Below are 25,488 nucleotides of genomic sequence, written 5' to 3' on the forward strand. Positions count from 1 at the left end.
ACTGTTACCCTGAACTCTGGGTCAGTCTGTAAGCACCACCTCAGTCTCACATGCAGAGCATCCCACTCCATGCTGCCAGACATCATGCTTCAAGATCAGGAATAAGGGTTGTTTATCAGTAATTGATAATCACTGCAAGAGACAGGCAGCAGAAACTTGGACTGGTTTAAGACAGGATGAAGAAATATATCTGTTCTTTCATTGTTCTTAATCTATTACTTTTGTTTACATCTCTCAAAATCCACATAATCCTCCAGAAGGCATTTCTTCCTTCCCCCCCCACCCCCAGTGAAGAGATAATGGGCCTGATCCTGGATTACATTAGCAATGATGAGCTACAGCTAAATGACTCCTCTTGATATGCAGCAGCTGACAATCTGGCTCTCTAAATACACTGATATAAAAGCAAAAAGCCCAGTTGGTGGAATTAAAACCTTTTTGTCATAATGGAGGAGCAAAATACTCTGCAAAATACAACCCATTCTGAAGGCAAGATTATCTTTACAAACCATGGGCAGAGCAATCTCTGGTAAAGCAAATCCCAGGGCACCCTGAGAGAGACAAGCTGATCACTACCCTGAGAATCACATAAATCTGCCCTTTGCCTTTGTGCTGACACTGAATGCGGACATTCAACAAGCCCTCTTATCACTCACTTTTGGGAGAGCATACTGAGGCTAGAAATACTGTGCTACTCTAAGGATTGCTTCAATCTGATGAATACTCTGGCTCAGAATACTCTAGGAGTCATGAGAGCATCCCCTGTGTGCTGAAACAGGCAGTGGTAACCAGAATGGGAGCAAATCAGAACAAAAATATTTCTTGGCTAATGTGTTTGCAATAAGCTTAGAGAAGGATAGAGAGGAAAGGAAACCAGAGGGCTTTTAAATAACAAGATCAGCTTGGGGGAGGACTGATTTATCTAATCCTTGCTTTCTGTATCTGGGTCAGTTTAAATAATCTCATGATTAAAAGGCAGCTTCTCCATTTGGGAGGACCCCTGGATGAAGCAGTGGTCAGGGCACAGCAGCAGCTAATGGGGAACACATTCTGTTCTAAACTCTAACCTGTCAAATGGAAGGGAATCATTTCTTCCTCAGGTGACTCCAGGAGATGATCGTTTCCCTACAGTTACTGAGCAAACTATATTTCCTTATTTTGTCTTTTATTTTTCAGCTCTTTGTCCCTTGACATTTGTCAAATCCCCTCATGCTAGGAGGTGTAACTTCACACCAGGCTGATTTTGACCTTGTTTGGAAGGGAGGAAATTCAGGCTGGATCCATTCCATAAGGGATGTGTGGTCAGAACAGCTCAGCATCATGCTGCAGGGGACAGGCAACAGGTAGGCTCAGTTATGAAGATTACTGCAGCAGGGGCATTGTCACATGGGGCAGGATGAGATGTCACTTATCAGACACCTCTGATAATGCACCAGTCAGGTCACACAAATCTGACTTTGAGAGAAAGCAATGAAGACAAATGGGAATTTCTCAAAGGGAAGGGTTGGACAGACCAAATCTGGTGATGTTCCTTGGAGCAGGATAACCTTAAACACACTTACACAGTTTGTACCATCCAGCCAAGACAAGATTTTCTGTTACCAATGAGTGCAGCTTGGACAGAACTATTCTTGACCAAAAAAACCATGATCAGATCAATAAGAGAAATTGCAGAAATTGATTTTTTTACTTGATGACATGTATCTAAATCTGCTTGCTGACCACAGTCAAATAAATAAATGTTTTATGGATACTCATCAGAAATATATTTTCTCCAGCAATACTTGTAGCAAAAGGCAGCTCTGATTGAGCCAAACAATTGCACACTTGTCACGTTCTAGGTAGAGCTATGCCAAGAAGGACCAGCAGCTTCTAGATCTCTCTGGCCATTTCTGGGTTTGCCCTCATTTCACCACTTTGCCTGACACACACCCAAGGAAGATGTCAGCTCTCAGATGATATGCATGCAGGTGAAAGTGGAGTCATTCAATTAGCAATCACTGTGCAATTAGGCTTTGTATCAAAATAGAAATTACTTTTCTAAAAATAGCAGTGATGACATACTAACTCAAAAGGAGCAGACTTTAGAAAAGAGGAAGATGAATAAATAACAGCTCTGAAGGCCAACATGAAAATGAAGGGCAAATTAATCTAATAGGAAAACAAAATCCATAAAAACAAAGTCCTGAACGCTTAACAATCCCAGATAGCACAGATGGGGTTTGTAATCTCAGTGGTTACAATGTTTTTAATAGCATTTTCTGGGATAATTCTTTTATTTCATTATTGCAAGGAAGTAGGAAATCAGTGTGGTGTTTCAGATGTCACTGGCAGTAAGCTTTGATAAAGGCCAGTGTTGTTATGCAATTGTTATGCAATTTCCTCTATGTTAATAGAGGAAAAAAACAAAGGAAAAACTATAAATTGAGTAAGCTGGAACTGAGAATGCTCTTATCTGTATTGTGAGTGAAGAAATGTTGTCCTGTGGCATCACTGGAGATGAGAGTGACCTTGGCAGAAACCAGATTCTCTACAGGGTAAGTGATAGAGCAACATGAGTACCTTCACTGGCATTGTATCATTACCAACAAATGGCACTTACGAGTCTAAATAAAGTAAGGTGTGAAATAAGAGACACAAAGATGAGGATGTAATGTATCTTCAATATCAAAACTGTTCATAAAAAGTTTAAGGGTTACAATATATATAGCACCTTTTTTAAAAAATGGAGTTGAAAGAAAATGTAAGAGAAACCAAGCATTTCCTTCATAATTTCCCACGTTTTTATCCAATTTTACCTCTAATTTGTACTGTTGTTCATTTCTTTCTCAATTAAGCTCTTCCCTGATAAGATTTTTTTCTCTCCATCTTGTCATCAATGATGAATTTCCTGGCAAAAAACTTAGTGTTTGAGTATTCAAGTATACCCTGTTCAGTTGGTGTCTTTTCCTTTTTCTTTCTTTTTTTGACCAGCTGTATTTATGTGTGCTCGACTCTTTACTATCTCTTACCATAAATCATGTTTATTCATTACTAATTTTTCTTTCAATTTACTATTTCTCTCTGTCTTAGAATGTACTGAAGGTACAGACAAACCTATTCAAGGGGGAATGGCTATAACTGGAGCACAGGAAGTTCCATATAAATATTAGGAAGAATTTTTTCACTGTGAGGGTGAAGGAGCCCTGGCCCAGACTGCCCAGGGAGGTTGTGGAGTCTCCTTCCCTGGAGACATCCAAAGCCCACCTGCATGTGTTCCTGTGTGACTGCTGGGGGTGATTCTGCTCTGGCAGGGGGGTTGGGCTGGATGATCTTTTGAGGTCTCTTCCAACCCCTGATTATGATTTTATAAACCTATTTGTTCATCTTCTGCTCTTCACTTACTTTGCACGGTACATTATAAATTCATAACATCAAACAGTAAAAAATCCTTCCAGGTCCCAGTTTTCCTGAAGGCATTTCCTAGCTGCATGAGTCAGTCAGATGACTCTCTTCTTGTTCTGCTCACATCTCTCAGCAAGATTAAACTGAGGGCCATTATTTTGCCTATAGACAGCAAGTGCTAGGAACAATAATTGGAAATTAATCTATCCCTGAAGCATGACTTGTTTCTCTCATCATCTTATCTTACACCATTTCTGAACAAACAGTATTTGTGGTCACTGGATGATGCACTGACACTCAGTCTGAACCCTCTTAGCTTGATGATTTACTTTGGGAATGTCACAAACTGACAGGATGCTCCAGAAGGATGCAGTTTTCTTACCATCTATAGTCCTTGTCTATACCATCTGTTCAGTCCTTCACACTTACAGACAGTTGCCATAGTTAAGGAAGCATTTACAGACATTCATCATACTATTTATTTGATAAATTGTCCCTAATCCTAAATAGAAGGAACCACAGGTATCTCAGACATGTGTTAGGATAACTTGGTCACTTCATCTTCTTCATTACTGCTCACCAAATTCAGCTCAAGCATACAATGCAGTATTTCTGCACTTCAAAGCAGTTCTGAAATCACTTACTAAAGCACACAAGAATTCCTGAAAGATTTCAGTGAACAACAATGATTTCCAATATATTTACTTTTATTCTACTTACCAGTGAATGCTCAGTAAGCATCACTTTGATTATCTGTCAGGCATGGACATTTGGAATCACTGACATCTCAGATGTATCTAATAAAATCTCATCAGATAACTCTTAAAAGAGAGAAAGGAAAACAGCATCATACCTGAGACTGTGCATTAATATTGGCTCCTTCCTTGACCAGAACCTTGACAACTTCAGCTTGTCCTGCTAAGGATGCAATGTGCAGGGCTGTATTCCCTTTCTGTTGAAGGGAGAAATGAAATACATTACCCTTCTTCAGAAATTATTTTGACCATCAGTTCTTTAGCAAACTCATATTTTGAGTACATTTTTTTATCTCAGTGTTCCCAAAGTTCCCCCCATAACCATCATGGGGGGGATTTCATGCAGCCATGAAGATTTCTTGAGTAGGTGTGTAACACCAATAGCCCAACATAACTTCTGAGGGAAATCATGAGATGAGATTGGGGTATAGGACAAACTTCCAGGTAAGGTTTAGTACAGACTAACAGGTTTTTTTCATTCAGTCCCAGAGATCATGCCCTGCATAAGTAGCTGAAATCTGGAAGACCTAAAATTCAAGCTGTAAATCACATGTAAAATAAGACTTCCTGCTACAAGACCCAAAAGGAAGATCTGGCTGTTAAGTAACAGAAACCAGCCTTTTAAATTGAGAAGAGAAATTTTTTCTCTCTAATTGGCATGAAATTAAAATGCATATTTTTGAAAGGTGTGAACTTTATGTTACAAGCTGCACTGCACAATGGAAATAATCTCACAGAACAGCAGCACTGATGTAGATCTCTGCTTTCATAAGAGCCTTGTACTTTTTCCAGGCCAATCTCTCATCCTAGAAGTAATATTTAAATGGCTTTATTAAAGAATCAAAGTTTATAAAACCAGCACAAAATCCCAAAGTCCTATCTAGAACCTGATGTTTCTACCAACAGCTTCACTGAGTGGTGACTTAGAAATGATTTTGAAGGAGGCAACTTCAGTTTTTCCATCAGTGATGGAAATGACAAGTGCAGCAAGAAGCTCTCTAGCAGAGTGAGGACCAAGTGAGGACCTTGGTGGAGATCCTGTGCATCAGAAATCATGAAAAATCAGCACTGCAAGGTGGGAACTGAATGCAAAGGCTGAGCACAGCCAACCTGGACACCAGGAGCCAAACTTCACATTGCTGAAGCCAACAAACCTGGCCCATCAGGAGGACTTCACCACACACCAACAGCATTCTGATTGAATGTGTGGGACACAAAAAATCCTCATCACATGGGTGTTTCTTCCATTGTCCCCTTGAGTGAGAAGGTTCTGGAGATGATACATCAATTACCCATTTTCACAGGTTTAGAAAAAATCTACCAGTCTGAGCAATGGTCACTCTGTGCACTGGGGACCTGTCATAGGAAATAATGAAAACTCTGGCAGTGCCAAAACCTTTTCATGCTTCCCCTGTCAACAGGCTGTAAAAATAATAATAATCTTTCCTTCTTCATTTTCTACCAATGAGCTTCAGCAAAGAACACAGACTTGCAGGACTTAGTAGCAATAATGTTTTAGCTATCAGTGAGGTATTTATATTATTATCTTATTTTGTAGTTTAATACTGTTTTTTCATGCATTTGACTTTTGCTTTTTGGAACACACTTCCAGACATTCCAGACTTACCTTGGTGGCGGAATCCACCGCCGACCCTCTCTCCAGTAACTCTTGTACCAGTCCCACATGGCCTTCTTTAGCTGCCAGGTGCAGAGCATTGAGTCCATTCTGTAAGCACAAGGGCCATATCAGTTACACATAGCAGCTCTGAACACACACATTCCTACCTTACCCTGCTATAAGAAGAGGATTAGTAGCTGGAATACTGTTACATCTCTGAGCTGACCAGCTACATAAGTCAGATAGTTTGGACTTGGCTATTTAAGCCAAGGCACTGTGCAGCAAACTTTTCCAGTGACTTTTCTCATAGCAACAAAGACATCAAAACAAACCTTATTTTGCATTTGCCCAGACTGCTACCTTAGATAACTCTACAGAGCCCATTATTTCAAAATTTGAGTGCATGTCTGCCTTCTTTTACTGTAACCTTACCCAGTCCCACTCAGGTATCAGAGGAATCACAGGACTTAGCCAAATTTACACATGATGTATCTATTCAGTCTGGATCATTCTGGATCAGCTGTCCTGATCCCTGGACTCTCCTCCTCTCCTCTGGGATAACTGGTATCAAACAGAAAACCAAAAGCCCAAGTAGAGAAAAATGGTTGTTGATTACATGTGGCTTGCAAATTGTATCAGTCCTTGCACTGAACTGTGAGGTTTTGTAACCTCACTCAAAAAGAAAAATTAATGAAATCAGAAAAACCACAGAGATCATAGAAAGTTACAGGTTGGAAGGGACCTTGAAAGATCATCTTGTTCAACCACCTAGGAAATAAATAAAAACCCAAAAACCCACAAACAAAGCAAGCTAAAAAAGTAAGCATCAAAATTTTCACATTAAACAGGATTAGGATACTTCATTTCTTATAAAGAGGACAGAAGTGTATCTTTCCCTTCCCTAGTATCCCTACCCCACCCAGGAGAAAAATACAAAATGAAGGTCCCTTCCAACCTGAACCATTCTATGATTCTATGACTGTAACTGAACAACCTATTTTCCCAACCTTATAGTATTTTCCTCATGGTTCACCAGGCAGGTACCAGAAACAGGCACTGCTACTGCCCTTAAACATTCCCTTGTTTTCCATCCTGCAGGCAGCACAACCCATACCCAGGTAGGGGAGCAATCTGCAGCAAGATCAGCACTCTGTAATTTTTCCCACTTTGTCTCTATGCAGTTCATAGTCCTTTAAACTGTGAAATAAACAAACAGCTCCCTGGTCTATCTGTCCATCCACAGAAGCAGCTCAAGCCTGTAATTCCCAATAGGATTTTAAAGCACTTAGCACTTCACAGGAGACATTTAATGGGAGTGGGTCCAATGGCTGCAGACACAGCAACTCAAACACAACCCTGAAGGAACTCTGTTTAATTCTACATTTATGTAAGAGGCACTGACTGATGTTGTGGTCAAATTCAGAAGCTCAGCTACGAGGAAAGCAAAGGAACTGAAGGAATGCCATGTTCACAAGCTGCCAAAAGAAGAATACCCTTATGCTGCCTGGTAGTTAGGAAATGGTAATGAGAAATGTGGTTGCAAATCCCATTATGTGGGTAACCCAGCAGCAGCCAGGTCTGCCTTATGCCAGAGGAACACTGTGACTGCTGAGCTGCAGAGCCTGGGCAGGCAGGAGTGCCTGGCCCTGGGTCAAGCATAAATTCTTACCCAAAATTATGAGGTGAGGTTGACCATAATCATTGAGATGGGGAACACTGTGTGTGTCAGAGAATTTTTTGCAGGCTGAAAACATTTCAGAAAGCTCCCATCTGCCTTGTTTTTTCTTGTCAGCTGAGTATTAAGTAACCATAATTACTACCTACATTGGCTGAAAGCTTTGAAATAGTATTTTGTGGGGAAACACACAGCATCCTTCTCAGTGTTTGAGAACAAAAACCTGTTCTCACATCTAATCTCACACAATCAGTCATCAGCACTTCCTCTGTGAGTAGGAGCAGTTACTTTGACTCCTTAGGCTGTACACAGCTGATGTGTTGCTGCCACATCATATTAACCTTTTCCTCTCTTTGTGAGCAGGCTGAAGTCCACAAACAGCAGAGAAACTGCAAGATTGCATGGCCCTCACACATCTCTGATGTAAAAAAAGTTGAGGACAAGATTCTTTTTTAGTTCACAAGATTCTTTTTTTGTTTACCACAAGCCAAAGAATGGGGAAAGCAAGGCTTGTCCTGGTACTTGATCAGTAGCAATCTCTTACCACACCTGCATTCAGACCTCTAGGACAAATGCCACATTAAGGAGCCAAAAGCCAATATTGCTGCACTGATGATGTGAGTTTCTTTGCAACATCTGACTTTTTTTTTTATTCATTAAAACATAAGCAAAATTAATGTGTGAGGCCCAGTAAAAGGGTTACAGAAAGCAACTGCAGCTTAAATACAGTTCCTACTGTACACATTCACATTCCAAAATTCCATAAATAGAGTAAGCTGGGGTAAGCAGTAGGAGATGCAAACACTGCAGTTTAAATGTTGAGTGCCAGCAGGACTGAAGCCTTAAAGCAAGCTTTGTTCCTCCAGAATCAGCCCCACTGCTGTAATTATTTCCCAGCCCACATGGCTGATCCCTGCAACTTAGGATGATGGAAGCTCAGATTTAATCAAGGCAACTCCTCCACTCCTGTCAACTGGATTCTTGTATTTTAGAACAACAAAGGTTTCTGACACCTCCCTTTTTCTCTCCCATGCCTGCTGAAAAGTTGTGGGTGGGGGAGGAGATGAAATTAGTTGTCTGCTAAGCAAAACTGCACAGCACAGGGACTGCTCCTCCCCACAAAGCATATGTGTACTGTAACCACCTTTCTTTTTGAGGCTCATTTGTAATTCTGACTCTCATAAAGGAACATGATGCTAAGCTCTGCAAGCTTGGGTCTTCAAGTGTTTCCCTGCAGAGCCTGATTCCCTCAGTTCTTTTCTCCTCTGCCACTGAGGTCGAGGCCCCAGCACTTCATATCCCATAAAGTGCCACAATCATGCACACACACTGCTGCTGATCACAGCACAGATTTTAGTGTCACCCAGCATATTTTCACCACACCAGGAAATCCCAAAGGTTTCTGAGCCTTTGGACCTTTCCAAAGCTATCAAGTCAGTCACTTCTTTCTCTAAGGCAGGCACTAAGTCCCACTGAAAATCACCCATGGAAATCCATGTTGCTTCTGCCTTTGAACTCAGTTGCCTCATGGTGTGATCTGATCCTCAGGGAATGGAAGTTCTCAGTGTCAATCCTGTTGAACCATTTGCTCCTTCTTGGACACCAGCCAGACCACTGCCACATCCAACAGGAATATGGCTTATCCTGTTGCTGCCTAACCCTGGTCTGCCAGAGCAGACTGACTCCATGGAAAGGCAGCCTCTCAGCAGAGCCTCTCAGCCTCTCAGCAGAGCTTCAGATCAACTTCTAGTTCAAAGATTATTTAAATGCAACAGACATTTGCTTGTGTTCCTTCAGTGTATATTTGTCATGGCTCTAAAGGAAACAACCTCTGCTAAACACAACAATTCTTATTTCCCTGAGTTTTACTTCTGTTTGAAGGTATTCATTAAGTACTTAATATCTTTAAGAAAATGAAGAAGCAAGAATGTAGATTACCCAGTCGAGCCCTCTTTGCTGCATAATATATGTGTCTGACCCCTTATAATTTCCATCGACTCTGAAGCACCTTGGGATGCAACAATTCCCAGGAGGATTTGCTAACGTTTGAGTTTCTAATTACTCTTGCTTTTGCCACACAAGGTGGTATTTAAGCAACAAACAGAAAAAGCATCATGAAAATAAACAAGAATTAAATAACACCAAAATCTACTTTTTGAATGTTTTGACATTCTCTTCTTGAAGGATGAAATTCAACTCCCTGCCTCCCACTGATGCTCTGTTCACAGGCTTAGGTAGGTACTACCAGACTGACAGCAAAGCATAAGTTACAAGCACAATGACAATGAAAAAGCTTTTGTGACAAGCTCTGCATGGTCATGCTAACTCCTTCATGTGTTTTGCCAGCATGAAAAGGACATCTGCACCCACCAACAGAGGCTGAAACTGAAAAGCAATGGCATAGTCCTTGTTAAACTCAAATACTTTTCTCCACGTCTAATAGATGTCAGTCTAAGGTTGCTGCAAACTCTGTCCTCTGAATAAATCTCTTGAGGAAGGAAAAACGTGCATGTGGTCAACTTTTCAAGCAGGATTTGAGAAAGGGCACATTACGAGAGCTGGGCATGTCCTTCTCAAGTCCGGAAGTTGGTTGAAGTCTTTTCCAAAAATATCACAAAGAAATCAAGTGAACGGTTTAAAAAAAGGAGGAAAAAAAAAAAAGATAAATCAATCCAGATTATGAAGATTCTCCCTTTATGTTGCTTTGTAGTCTGGTAATTCATGAAAATGAATTAACCTACCGAGTGACACCAACATCTGATACTGCCAAACCCTAATGAGAGCAGTGCTACTTCAGTCTATAGTTAGCACTGCTGGCAGCATCTGCAGCTTTCTGTCTGACTGCAAGAGGCAGCAATCCTGAGCCCAGGCTCTGCCTTACTGCAACTGATGCAATAAAGACACCAACCAAATTCTACAGAAGCCAACAAAACAAAGCCAAAGCCAAACAGATCGAAAGTTTAAAGAGCCTCGGAGCTGGAGGCACCTCAAAACTACCTAATATTTGAATTCTGTTCATTTGAGTTCTTCACAACCAGGGCTGGGGAACAGAGGAGGCTTCTTCAAAACAAATGCCAACATTCATCAGGGTTTTTCCTTCCAAAAAGTAACTCTTATCTCCAGGAAAACTGACAAGCTGCTGAAGACAAGATGGACAAATCTTACTTTCTGTTGCCTTCTGGATTGGCAACTAAAGTTCAAAGCAGAGCAGACAACTGAAGGACCCTCAGAGTGGTCTGATTTAGGGGTGCAGCTTCTGCTAGAACTATGGGCTGCACAAATGCACACTGGAAAATAAAGTTCATTCTGCTTGTCAACACTGGGGACACGGAGAAGCATGAGTTTTTTCTCTTGCTACAGTAAGTAGAAATAGTAACAAGGTCCTAAAATAGCTACATGTGTAACATAAGGAAAATACCTTCAAAGGAATCAGAGCTTTCCAATGGCTATCAGGTTTTCATCCTATAAAATAACAAGAATAAGATTTTTTCAAAGGGACTCTTTTTAAAAGAGTTTTTGTCCCCTGGCAGTTCTAACTCTCCAGAAATAAAGCAACAGAAGTGATTTTCAGAATATGTGATGGTGCTTGAATTCAGATTAAAGTGAGCAGTTCCATAATGATTTAACTTGCTAGGATGGTAGCACTCAACAAAGCATAATTAAGTAATAACTAGTTAGTAACTACAAAACTATAGTAATAACTGTAACTACTCCCTGTATGCTGTATATCCAGAAGCATTAAGTTCCCTCAGATGTTGAAGACAGTTAAATGGGGAAATACTTTGATTACATGCAAAGACAGATCTCCCTGAAAACTTAGGATCTGAGAAACAAACACTAAAACAGAAGAAAGCATCCTCTTGTGTTGTCTCTGCCCAGGCAAGCTCCTCCAAATACTATGTGCTGTTTTCTGAGATGGGAGCTGGGTTTTAAAAATAGCACTACACTGCACTGAAATCCTGCATATACACAAGGCTTCGTTTTTGAAAGAGCATTCAGATAGCTCACTTAAAAATAAAATACATCCCCCATGTTTTGCACAGTGTGTCAGCTTTTCCCCTGAACACAGCCATGGAGACACCCCACCCAAACCCTGAGGAGGAGGAGTAACTCTTGAGGCTGCAGCAGCAGCTCCCATGGCTTCTTTACTACTCCCTAACCTCTAGAAGTGGAGCCTCTTCCCACTTTTTATAAAATTTACAACACACCAGTGATTCTCAGTCAGTAGCATCTTAGGGGCTTGGGATTCAAAGCCTTCTGAGCAATTTTGTAAGGCACCAGAATCAGAGTTTGCAGGGAGCTGAAGTGTCTGTGTGCTGCTCAGGCAGCAGCAAAGGCTGAGAAATGGGACCCAGTGGTTCTGGTGCTCATGTCGGGTCATTCTTTGTGCCTGGGAACTCCTGCAGAGTAAACAGTGTCTTCAGGGAAAGGGATTAGCCAGGGCACAGGGAGATTTTCCTGCCTAACAGGGCCGGGACAATTCAAATTAGAGATTAATTTTATCCATAGCTCTAAAGGGGTTATTTCAGCAATTTTCCTTTTGGGTTGTTTGTCAGGAGCACAGAACACTTCACACAGCCTAGAAAATTCCTCAGTTAACTCAACCTAGATGTCAAGTAATTTTATTTAATTAAATAATGTTAATAGGGGATTTCTGTGTTTTGCAGTATACTCAACCATCATTTTACCCTAATAAATGCAAAAAGATAAGTTCAGCTTTGATCTTAACCACAGTGCAAACCCACAGCTTCTGAGAGCTGGAGGGGTTGCTGTCTGTCCTCTGGGAGCACTGGATCTGATGTTTGCTTTCACCTGGCTCTGATGTCACCTGTCCAGTGCCAGAGGAGCTGTGCCAGCCAGATGCAGATGGGAAGCACTTTCCATGGAAGAGAAATCTGCAGCAACTCCAGTCCCATAGCAAGCAAGTCTCTAACCAACCCTGTCGTGTTTCCAAGTAATTCTCATATTAACTGAGCTCTGTCCTGGGTGTGATGCTTTTCCTTAATATTGGTGCTTATAATCAATACATAAAATGTAGAGAAACAAGATAAACCAGGTGCCTCGAATTGCCAGTGAATGGGTGTGAGTCCACCTGTGCCTGATTAGGACAGGCCCCTATTGGGCATGAGCAAGAGCAGGGGGCCAATAAAGGTGGGACACACACCCATTCACTGGCAATTCGAGGCACCTGGTTTATCTTATTTCTCTACAATAAAACTTGCTTTGCCTCTTTGAATATAAGAACTTGAGTCTAGATTTCCTCTCTCCTAGCTGAGGAACTTCAAGTTCACCTGGATGTATACCATACAACTTCCCAAGTTTTTTCTTGACAGGTCTGTTGATGGAAACTTCCTTCTAGCCAGCAAGAAAAGATTTTTTCAATATGTTTCCAACAAGCAGCACATGGAAAGCTCCAGTTCCTGTCCTGCTCATCATTAAATTCCTTGGCACAGACAACAGAACTGTTCTCACTTTTGTATCCTAACTTCCATTTGACACATGTCTACTTTAATCATCTGCAGCTCTTCTTCAGCAGGAAAGAAATATTTTAGATTATTTCATTTCTTATTCTTCCATCAACTCTCTTTCAGAAATACTAGCCACAGTTGTGGGTTTTAAATTAGCTTTGACATTTTCCCAGTCTGAATGTCAGCCTCCATGTATCAGAGAAGGAGAACGGAATTTTATGGAGGCTTTCTTGGTGGTATAGATAACATTTGGAGAGTATGGAGGTTCCATTCAGGAGCTTCAGACTAGCATTAATTAGGACTTAAATGTAGTTTTAAAATCAAATGTATGACAGGGGCAGATCAATATCTGATCACAGTCTTCCCTCTGCTCCCAAACTTCCCCTGAATAACTGCATCTTTTCCCCAGGAATTCTTCCTCTCTACAGCTCTTCCACTGCTGGAATCAAACAGAACAAACTGTGGTGGCCACACCTTGAACCTAACACTGGAGTCTGTAAAGCTGAATTGTCTTGTAAGTTTCTGCTTAGATGGAACACTGAAATCTTAGCCCATCCCCTGAGGCAGAGATTATGTGACATTTCTACAGAATGAGTTACTGAAGTTGTTTACAAACAACCTTCAAGCAATCTTACTTTCAAAATTCACAGCCACTCTCAGGTTGTTGGTCATTCTCATTAAATTTGACTGATGTGGGGGAAAGTTGGACACCCTACAGCCTTCCACTAGAATGCCAAGACATTTCTCAGGACTGATGCAGACACTTACTTGAATATTTATTTTAAGTCACAGTTATAGATCTATGAAATTTGATGGCACTACTCACTTAAGGAAGTGTTGCAAATGTAGGTCCCTAGGCTATCAAGGAAAAGTAATTGGATTTCTACAACAGACTTACAAAAGAGCCCAGCTAACCCATTCTATCACATTACAGTCACAGCAATGGTGACATTTTAACAGCATATTTGTACAGCAATAATAACTCTCCTGAAAGAGGAGGGAATATTTGAAGCAGAAAATTAAAGTACATTTCTATAACAACATGAAAACCAATTGATGCTATAGACAAAACGATGAAAATATATTTAATTTTACAGTTTTCTGAAACAATTGGCTACTCTCTAGCCACCTTAGGGTGATCAGGATTGCACTGCTAACACAAGTGAGATACAAGATCCTCATCTGTGGACACAAGGCAGCTACTAAATTGAAAATACCCCTGAATATTTGCTTACCAGCTGAGATCTCACAAAATGAGCAAGGGAAACCCCAGACTACCACACCTCAGCTCACAGGATCAGGTGCTTTGTGTGGGATGGCTGAAGAAAATCAGCTGGCTGACCAGCATGTCTTCAGTGTGAAAAAGTAAAATATATTTCTGTAATGCTCAGATTGCCCAGTGCTCCTTTCACTATGAGAGTGCTCGTTTTGAACTTGCTCTTGGTGAAACAATTACATTTCCAGTGTTCCTAACTAAATCCAAGTAGATATACAGCTTTTTTTCCAGAAATATTTTATTTATTTAAAACAGGTGCATCCACAGCAACCAGCAGCTCAGCTCCTGGACACAATTTCCATTAAGAACTGCAGCTATCTTAAGAACTTCTTAACTGTCTCAGGACTCAGTTAAGAAAATCTTAATTATTTCTGATCATAACCTGAACAGTGACCAGAGAAAAGAAGACAACATGGGTATTTTCTCCATACACAACCTAAAATAATGACATTTCATTCATTTTTTTTCTACTATCCAGTACTTGTATTCCATCCCTACACATATGACAAAGGACAGAGCAGCTCCAAGCATCTCTGCCAAAAAAGGAGCATTTTTAATTAAGTCAACATATAAAAGTAACAGGAGTGATGGGGGGGAGATCAAATTCACAGTGGAATTCTCTTTCTTGTTTTCAGTAAAGCACATGCTTCCAATTGTTTTTCTGTCTTTAGGTTATGCTAAGTTAGTTTAGATAATTTTCATCACAAAATAGAAAAAAAAAATTAAGAAAACTAATATTTCTAGAGTATTGTGTACTCTGAGAGTATTGTGTGTTGAAGATGTCACTGCTCACTGAAGGGGATGAACTGGACAACCTTAAAGGTCCCTTCCAACCCAAACCACTCTGTAACTCTACAACACCACTCTTCATACCTGGCTTTCAACTTCTTCCTTGGCTCTGCCAAGGACATCATCAGTCCACTGTCCTTTAGACAAATGTTTGGAGCTTTCTTTTAAACAAAACCCCTATGAAGATGCCAGACAAGAGGTCTTCAAAGTAGCTTTAGAAAAAACCCCAACAACCCAAAACCTGCCAGCTGGCATGCTGTGGAATTTATTAATCAGACATCTCCCTACCAGCCCCCTGCTTGCCTACTGAGTTCTTGTAATCCCTATTGCTCCTCAGCCCTAGGTGCAATGCCAGCTCCCTGGAGAAAGGCTGATCCCTCATTAAAATGGGGAACCCCCATTGCATGGGCATGCCTCATTATAGTTAATAAATGGCTACAATAAATCATCAGAAGTAACTAACAGAGTAAAAATGATGAGTGTTGGCAGAATCCTGCTTCTCCAGATGGAATACAGAAAATAAAAGAATGAGAGACTGTCAGTATGGGAAAGAAAACTGGGAAATGGGAGGTCTCAGCTTCCCAAGGGTCCTGTTCAGAGAGCTCCCCCTCCCTCCATCACAGAGATACAACCTCAAGGAGATGGGGAGGCAGGGGGGGGGTTGCTGACACAGATGCCTCAGGACATCTCAGCTGCAGCTTTCTAGTAAGAAACCACACAGAAAACTGAGAACCTGCAACTTGATATTTGTAGTATTTACCTGTATCCAAAGAACACTGTGTAATAACTTCCTCAGCTGGAACATTTTAATGGTTTTGAGTGTAACTGAAGTATTCTGAAGCACACAGCTATATTTAGTGCTCACTGGGTCCATTAGAACTGCAGTTTCTCAATAGCAGGTCCAGCAGTGTTAGGCTATCAAAGTACACCTTAAGTTTTGATTACAGGTCCTTGACTAACACACATCCATACCTGAAGAACATTGGGAAGAAAAAGGAGCCTAAGAAGGCTCATGGAAGCTTTACTAAACCACAATAGACATTATCAGCTTCCTGTCAAAAGACACCACTGAAGAACAGGACTGAAAACACAGCTGGAGTTGAATCAAAACATTTGGATGAAGTAATCTAGCCTGAGAGAACTCGAGGGGGTGGTTCTTGCAAACTTCCATCCTTCAGACATCTTACCTGATTACATGTGTTAATGTCTATTCCACTCTTCAGGTATTCCACTACTTTGTCCAGATTGCCAGCTCTGGCAGCTCGGAGGAAGCTTGCATTGCTGTCAGACTGTGAAAAGATAAGAAAGAAAAACAAAACTCGGGTTAGCTCCTGCTTAAAAGAGAGCACAGCTTCATCACCAGTGAGAGGTTTCCACATTTTCTGCTGCAGGGGAATCAAGTTGTGAAGAAAACTGACTTTAGGTTATATCTGCATTAATCAACATACCCATACTTCACCAGGCAGTCCTGGCATAACAGAACTGCAGACCTGGCACAGGGAGCAAAGCAGCACAAGAACTGCTGAAGTTCAACATTTAGCAAGAACCCCCCCAAAATATAATAAATAAAAGCAGAAATCAGAGTAACTGATATTAGCAACAAGAAACCACAAATGCATCGACTTGCTAACCATAGCTTTCTGGGGCTTTTTTTTTAATATATATGCTCAAAACCCTGAAAAACAGTGACCAAGCCTGTGATCCTATGCTACTTGAGAAGACATACACTGACTTTGGATTTGCACTTGGCATAAGAAGTTACCTGACTACCGTGCATATTCATGCACACTCACTGGCTTAACCCAGAGGTACACACCGGGGAAAAAACAATATCCAAGAGTTAGAAAGTCCTCTGGTGATATTTTACCACCTTTAACACAAAAAGGGGTTTGCTAAAGGGAAGGGAAAAAAGCCCCACAGAAGTGGGCAGCACTGCAAGAGCAGCTGCCCATACAACAAAGCAGATAAGGACTCAAGCCTGAGCATCTAAATCCAGGATAATGTTGCTAACACACTCACTCCTAAACTGCCTGCATCCAGCCCTCTGCACTGACAGCCCCACTAGCACTGAGAGGTTAAAAACCCAATAATGAATCATGGTCTCAATTTTTTCAGCTAGGTTGTGGGATGTATTGTTCAGTAAGGGAGCATGAAGCAGAGCAGCCTTTAGGTACAAATATAACATGAAATCACACGGGCTACTGGAAACCAGCCCATGCTTTGCTATTCACCCACATGGGAACCTACACACAGGTAAAGGGGCTCCTGATGTAACTGTAGGCACCAGGAGAAAAAACCCAACACAAAGTCATGCAATAGAGATAATGATTCAATGGAATACACACAGAGACAATTTTAATTTTCATACTTATTTTAAGTAAATAGAGTAGGATTGAGTTTCAAAAAGCAGATAAATAAGTGTAAAAGCCTGTTTTGTGGGGTGTGATTAGAGAGGAGGGCACACATGCCACTGGACTAGCGCTGTGCTGAAACACCTCTGATGGAGCAGGTTTCTCATCTCATTTCCCCTCCCTCTCAGAAATACCCAGGGAAAACCACTTATTCCCATTGTGAGAATATCCAACAAGCCTCCCACTTCCAGCTTAGCAGTGCTGCTCAGCAAAGCAGCTCATTTCTGTCACTCAATCCACTCCATTGCATTTATTTCAGTCACCCTACTTCTCACACTGTACCAGCTCCCTTCCCAATCCCTGATCCCAACCTATTTTAATCTGCAACAGATGGATGTCATCAAAATGATTCTTCTTACAACTGTGCTACATGCCAAGACAAAAATATTTCCTTTTAAATTCCTTTGGGCAAACTTCAGCACATTTTCCACATCTTTTCCTGTTAAGAAAACAGCCCATCCTACTGAGCAGGCTGGAGGGGGAAGGGGAAGGAAAAAGGGAAGGGGAAGGTAGCACAGGAATTCACCTTGCCAGAACCCTCCTGTAGCTGTGGCCTTCAGTCAGGCAAAGGTTTGGACACAGGGATCCCTTCTCAGATCCCTTCTCAGACTGAGAGGCAGCTATGAGCACTCCACCTCTCCTGGGATGCATAAGTGCACACAAAACCACTAAATTATATTTTCATGTTTATGTCCTTCAACAGTCACTGTCTTAGTACAAAGAATAACCAAGAGCAAATACTTGAGCTCATGAGGGATAAATCCAGACACTTGAAATAAAGAGGAAAAGCATCTTTGCTCTTGCAGGACATACATTTTTCCCTTCTTTCCCCATTTTTTCCATGCTTTTCTACCACTACAATCATTTACCATGCCAAAAGAAGAATCATCTCTTTCTATACTTCTAAAAGGTTAAGTGGGAATCTTGCAGCAAATGAACATTTACAGCTCCTGTTTCCTTAGGGGTGAATCAATCCTGGCTTGGTTTTCTTTTACACAGAGTAACACAAAACACTAAAACTCCTCAAGTCTCAACTGGAAGCTGAGGCAGTAGCTAACACCAAATCCATTGGATTTGTTCTGGCTAAGATGCATGCAGCAGTTTCAAAATAGATTCTCACTTTCTCAGTTCATCCTCTTGTTACCTGAGAATTAAATTACTGCAATGCACATCACTTCAAGATGCATCACATAGACCTGAATATTGTTCACAATGTGGAATATGAACTTCTTGTGTACAGGAAGAGTTATTATGAATTAACTCTTCATTATTAACTCCCTGGACAGGCCCTTTTAGTCCAGAAGCATCTCTTGCTGTGTACATCCTCACCCTGAAGTAACAGTGCTTGGCTGTAAACAGAAAAGGAACAAAACTGCTAAAATCCCAGGGAAACAGAAATTTTTTACACATTTTCTCACTCTTAACATGTACTAATCTCAGATGAATATGATTGTACCCATCTCTTCCTGTCCTATCCTTCTTCAAGTGAGTTTCCTGCAGTCTTGCATGATGCTCTGATTTATATCAAACCTGGCCCCACAAATAAAAGGCATGAAGCAGCAATTCCACTGCTTAATATAAAAACTGGCACAAATTCCAGTGAGTGCTTCCATGAAAGACTCAAAAGATTCACCACTCTCTTTTAAAGCTCAGAAGTCAGCAGTGATCAGATCTGTATTTTCTTTTCTGGTTTTGTTTGTCAAGTCCAATTTTTCAGTAGCTCAGAGTAGTTTCTCCTTTTCTGCATTCTTTCAAGGTCTTTAAAAAACATTTTTGGCAGTACTACTGTGTCAGCAGTTCCTCACTTTAGAACATTACAAATTCAAATCCATTTCAACAAAATTGCCTCAGTAGTTCAGCAGCAGCTTTTCTCTGTGGCCTCACCACGCTAGGAAACCAGGAATTTTGATCTGTGGGCTTTTCCCATGGATTCAATGATCTCATGAAGTATTTTGTTTCCCTACATGATGATTTTTAGAGGAATTCATGATGCATTTCAGCAGCACAGAAGCTGTCAGATTGGTCTTCACTGGTTTGTTAACTGGTGAAGACAAACTGCCAACAAGCTGTCATTTCAAGATACTTCATTTCCAGGGAAGTTGATAAAACCGTGGAGCCAGAATCCTGTGCACCATATGATACTGAGCACATCATCTGCACTGAGAGTTTTACACATATGCAGATTATGCTGAGAAGCAAGCACCTACCAATACAGAAAAGAAAGGTTTACAGGAGAAGAGGGGGATGTAGGCAGCTACCAGCAGCCATGGGAACATGAGAGGATGGGCAGCTTGCAGTCTGGGAAGCTCCTGTGTTGAGATGTGAAGGTGCAAAGCCTCAGCTGGCATCTCTGTCACCCCAGGCTCAGGTCAGGCAGAATTCAGGATCTTTACACACAGCCTCTGTGCCTGGGCAATCTACTCAGTGTCTTACCAACACACTACAAGCAGGTGTAACGACTGCAGAATACAGAGGGGATATTTTGTGCTATGGGACAATCTGGGGACTTAACCAGCTTTTCCTAATGCACTATTGCAGATATCCCTCTTGTTCTACAAAAAATGGACCACTAAAATAGGAATTAACATGGAGCTGACAGCTCCATGGAGAATTTTTCTTTTCACTACACTCATGTCTAAATCTGAACTATTTACTTGCACTTCAATGGACACCAAATGGTGATGAAAGGATTGCTTTTGGTTTTTTCCCCATTACTTTTTTACAAACATTGTCCAATCCATATGCAGTGAGAGAGTACTACAAGTCTTTGATAACCACTTTTTTCTAAAAGTGTTTGCAGTGCAATTTTTCATCTATGCTATAGATTTGTGAGGTGTATGGGGTGTTCTTGAACCTTATGAAAAGGTCCTATCTTTTAAAGTAACATTTCTTTAACTTTTAACTTTAACTTTTCACTAAGGATAAGTAATGTGAGCCAGTGGGGAAAAAAAATCACTCTGACATGAAGTACTCTCACAGCAGAAAGCAAACGTGGTCTTTGTAGGTAAATGGGTAAATGAGTTACTGGACACTGAATAAGAAAATATAAGAAACGAGTGAGTGAACATAGGACTTTTTAAAATATGCCTAAGAGGCTGAGGACTTAATTTGTTGGGTTTTTTTTTTTAGCTAACTACAATGCCAGAATTCTGGCTGAATTTGAAACAGATAGCTTAGGGAAACTCAGTAGTTAAATCAAATATGGAAATGGGTATTTTATTCAGTCAGAAGCTTTCCCTTCTGGTTCCTCTGCCCTCACTCTGGTTCCTTTCCTGTCTCAGAACACCCCACAGCAGATGGCACACACTGGTTTCCCCAAGGGCTTTTATAGAGGTGTGCAAAAATAAAGCATGCTGCATAGTGTGGCAGTCACATGTTGTACCAAACTCAGAGGAAATTCTCCAGATATTCAGATCTGATGGTGCAAACCAGCTTCGTGCTTAAGAAGGAAAGCTGAGGGAGTAGGAGGCTTCAGTTTCCAACAGACACCTTTCACAAGAACATCAAGCAAAGACTCCAAACACTTGTTTGGAATCATGTCTGGTGTAAGATTATTCCTGCAGGTTGGCTTCCCCTTCCCCTCAGAATTAGGTGAGGGACCCCAGCCTGTCTATAATCACAAGTATGTCTGATGGAGGCAGGAGCTTAGCAACAAGGCCCACTGAGCAGTTCTCAGCTGGTAAATGCAGCTTATTAACTCAATGACCACAAAATCAGAATTCAAAACTGATGCATAATAATCAAATATTGGTTTTGCTTCCTAATCCCACAGTTTTGGTTTGGACATGGATTGAAGTATGCATCTGAATGCTAATAACCCTCTTCAGCTGACCTTTCCAGCAATGAATCTGGGACATAGTGCTTTGATTTTACAGAGAAATTTTATTGAGCTATAACCTCTAAAGAGGGTGGCACAGACCAGGGGGTGAGCAAAACCTCCTCTTAACTTGCATGCTATAAATTAATCAAGAAACTCAAACCATGAGCAGCTAAAAATTTTCCTGTTAAATTGAATCCTGTCTTATTACTGCCCATAAAATAAGCATTCAGAGAGGATTTGTCAGGGCAGGAGTCCTGCAGGGTTATCTGACACTGTTAATCCCATTTACAAACTTCAGAGTTGTGAGGCAGTGCTTGCTCAACAATGGTTTCTATAATTAGTAAAATGCTGATGGCTTATTAACTCTTCTTCATTAAAAAGCTCTGAACTGATGGTGGCTCCTCATGTCAATATATTCAGGTAACACCTGGAGCTGACAATTCAGCTCACTCCAGAAGGAAAGCTGCATAATCTAAACTCAGGTTTCTGTGGCTTTTTTATGTTCTTCAGTAATTAAAAGATGCTGGGAGAAAACTGACAGATCCAAACACACATTCCATTAAGGTTTTATTACAACAATCCTTCTAGAGTGTCAATTTATGTTCCTACCCTTGAGACAACCACTACATTTCATCCCAGTTGGCTTCATTATTCTCTGATTTCAGAACCCATCTGTTCAGCCATCCTCTAACTGGGTGCAACTCTGAGGGCAACACAGATGAGGTGTTACCACCACCCAGCTCACCTCTCACACAAGTAGTTTTTGCCAGTGTGGCAGCTTTTTCCAGTCCACCAAAAGGACTGGAAATGGATTTTTCCATTCCATTCAAAAAGGAATTCTTCTTCCTTGGACCTGGGTCTGTGCACCTTGCCACAGGTTTTTCAGCAGCTCACAATTTATCTTTGGTAATCTGAACAATTTTGGTTTTTGGGTTTTTCTGAATTGAACTGAAAGTGCTGCTGATCTCCAAAGAACATCCCAAAGGAAAATTGTTGATTTTGTGAACTGCAGGCCTAAGATGCAGCTATGACTGCAAGAAGGCAAAGGATTTTTGTTTTTTTTTTTTTTAAATTAAATTACCCCAGCAGTCTCAGTCTGCAGTTCTGACATTAATGCCACAATGTCAGCTAAATCTTGCACTTGCAATGGCACAGGCTCAGTAATCTGGCACTGGTAAAGGAGTTAAATGAGATAACAGCTATAATGGAAACATTTTCCCCACCTTTAATCAAATAATGTTCATCTGAAAGAAAAGAAACACATCAGTGCTTTATTTTCAGCACCATTTCCTTTGCTTTGTATGTTCTCCTCCCTCTAATTTACTGGATGACAAGAAGAAAAATAAATAAGATTAAATCAGAGATCTTCAAAAGAATTCAGGATCTAAATTCCCAGATGAACAACGTACCCAATTTACTAATTTCAGTGTCAGAAAAATCTTTTTATCACTCAGCTTTTCCCATCCCCACTCAGATCTGATCCATCCTGCCAGGTACCTTCAGCTGTACAGCATTTGTTAATAATGTGGCCATAGACACAGTAATGCTGAACTGGAAAGCCCACAGTTCTAACAGAGCTCTCTTACCTAAACATCCCTCTCCCATCATCTAAAGCATCTTCTTATCCAGGAAACAGACACAACTGGCTTTACACTACAATAATCCTTTTTTTTTTAAGAAATGAGAAGCTGAATCACATAGGAACTGTAAATGGTGAAGAGGAGGACAAGCTTTCAGAGAGATCACTAGAAAGTTAAATATTCTCTACCAAGATGTAGCTAATGGCATCTGGCAATTAATTACTTATATCTCAGGGGTCTCACTCTCTAGGTTGATGATGATGGTAAATCAGAAAAAGAAAAAAGTAAGTACACATTAGGCACCTGAATAATTGAAAGTGTTTTGTGTACACAGGTCAATTAATCATAGAAAGGTGTAAAGGAGACAGAGAAGTTGGCACCACTTAGACCTGCACTGAGCTGGAATGTGGCTGGAGTTCTCCTCACCATAACACTGCAGAGCATGGACACAGCCCTGTGCTTAATACAGAGACAAAGCATGGGGTGATAGCACTGAATGAGTTTGGGCCAATATTAGCAAATACAGCAGTAAAAGAGGAAGAGAAAACTGATGTAAAATCAACCCTTACTTGATCCAAGAAGCAAATGGCTTCTATGAAGCCTTTATGCTGCTCAGCTGCCACAGACATCTGTGGGAGTCCTCCCACTGCCTGCCTGTCTGACTGGGGCAGGGCAGGATTTGTGAGAACTGAGGCAAAACTGCTCAATTTGCTATGAAAAAGAACAGAATACAAGTCTTGTGCCCAGCTGTATGTTCCTTCCAACTCCAGCGTTTGAAATGCTACAAGTTATTTTCATCCATTCTGCTTTAAAAATATAAAGGAACATCACTAATGGGGTTCTAACCCAGAACAGCACCTCAGGACTGGCTGAACTTCAGTGTACTCCCTGCTGTCCCACTGGGCTGTTCATGTTCTCAGAACCAAGCATTTTGGAATAAGTCACAGCTGGAGACAATGTGTGCAAGTCTGAAGTGTACTCATTAGGGTGAAGCTAAATAATAGAATCTCAAAAGCACCTGAAAAACATAGCCCAGATTAAAAAAATAGCAAAACAAAAAAAAACAAAGCAAAAATAAAAGCAACAAACCAAAATCCAAAGGCTTTGGGTTTAAGGTTTAAAGTACAAAAGCTTTTACCATAGCCTGAGTAATCCTAAAACAAACAAAAAAATCATGTCCTTTACTAAAACTGCTCTAAAACTATTGGTAATCCTATTGTTTATTGGGAGAGTTTCCTGAGCTGGAGTTTAAGTGAAAATATTTAGTCATTTCCAGAAAAAATAATATGTTCAGGACATGCTGAAATGATCCACAGGATCAGCTGTAGAGCTCCTCTGTGGCACAGACATTTACTGAGCTCTCTGGAACACTGATATAGAACCAACATTTGCACTCAAAGAACTGAATAATATTAAAGGAGGGGAAAATATTTAGGATCATCTGAACACCATATATTCAGATTTTGAGGTGTTAGTAACAACTTTACAACTTGGCAGGCATTTAAATAGTTTCCATGGCAAGTTTCCATGACTAATGATGTTTCTAAACAGAGAGGTAATCATGCTACAACACCTCTAGAAAAATTTTGGACACCACTCCAAGCATATCTAGCAGAGTAATAACTTCCTTAACAAAACCCTAGCCCACAGGTGCAGTTTCTGACAGACTGTTGGCAGGTAATTCTATCACTCATTATTTTGCATCTCCTTCCATCCCCTGCCTTACCACCAAAGGGACATTTTCTAATAAAAGAAATGTCCCAACACCATCAGTGCTACAGAATCAAACAGCTTGACTTACCTAAACACCAGTTCCTCATTGTTCATTGATTCAAACTCCTTGGTCCCATAAACAGGAAAAAAGGATTTCCTGTTCCTTTGAGATGGGTGAAAACAGATGTAAACCAAATGGGGGTGACTGAAGTGAGGCAGTTTCTAGTGCAGTGCCAGTGCTGCAAAGGCTCACAGCAAAGCCCTGACTTGTACAGCAAGGTGAAACAGATACTGAAGTAAGAAATGAACCCTTAACTTTGTCCATTGTGAAAAGAAACCAGGTTACATTTAGATGTTGGTGTTAGGATTCATACAAATAGCATCATACCCAGCATGAATATTTTCTTTTTCTCTCTTCACACTAATTCATCCCAACTCAACAAGGAGTTCCACTTGTAGCATCTCTAAGCCATGCCCAGCCCTCTCGTCAGTAACCATGCCATTTGCTGTTTGTATAGGGGTGATGGGATTAGGTACTGATTGCTTCCCCTCAACACATCCTATAAAATAAAACTCCTGTAATCCTGGGCCTAAATATCAAGCAATTTATCTCTGGGCAGCAGGGAGGAACCAGTTTCATCTAACTTCACCTGCAGAAAAGCTACACCTCTAATTCAAGGTGTTTTGCTGCAGAGAAGCCTGGGAAGTGTACAGCTACTAAAGTATCCTGCTGGATACTGAGTTCCTGTTTGAGGAGAAAAAATAAATTCTACCAAAAAGTTGCTGGCACTCCTAATTTACAGGCTTTTTTTTTAACGTTTCATATGGAATCACAATAATTACAATGATACACTGTAAACCTGAGGTTTCTTAGACAAATACAGCAATTTTCCTTTTTTTACAGCAATTTTTCCCAATTTCCCTCTGTAATCCTCCAAGCAATGCAACATCTGAATCAAGATGAATATTATAAAGCAACTCTGTCAGTCCCTACCAGAG

General features: G+C 40.8%; 1 protein-coding gene across 7 annotated transcripts in view; it reads right to left on the minus strand.

Annotated features, from left to right (window-relative positions):
* The window catches only part of ANK2 (ankyrin 2), a 140,006-nt gene that overhangs the window by 112,840 nt on the left and 1,678 nt on the right, over positions 1 to 25,488 (minus strand). For all 7 annotated transcript variants that reach the window (XM_030450107.1, XM_030450106.1, XM_030450105.1 and 4 more), the window contains exons 2-4: positions 16,153 to 16,254; positions 5,767 to 5,865; positions 4,238 to 4,336 (exon numbers count right to left, since the gene is read on the minus strand). In XM_030450107.1, the coding sequence (XP_030305967.1) occupies positions 4,238 to 4,336; positions 5,767 to 5,865; positions 16,153 to 16,254 (300 nt within the window). The remainder of the gene's footprint in view (positions 1 to 4,237; positions 4,337 to 5,766; positions 5,866 to 16,152; positions 16,255 to 25,488) is intronic.

The sequence above is a fragment of the Calypte anna genome, chromosome 4A (genome assembly GCF_003957555.1).
Source record: "Calypte anna isolate BGI_N300 chromosome 4A, bCalAnn1_v1.p, whole genome shotgun sequence".
Classification (NCBI taxonomy): domain Eukaryota; kingdom Metazoa; phylum Chordata; class Aves; order Apodiformes; family Trochilidae; genus Calypte; species Calypte anna.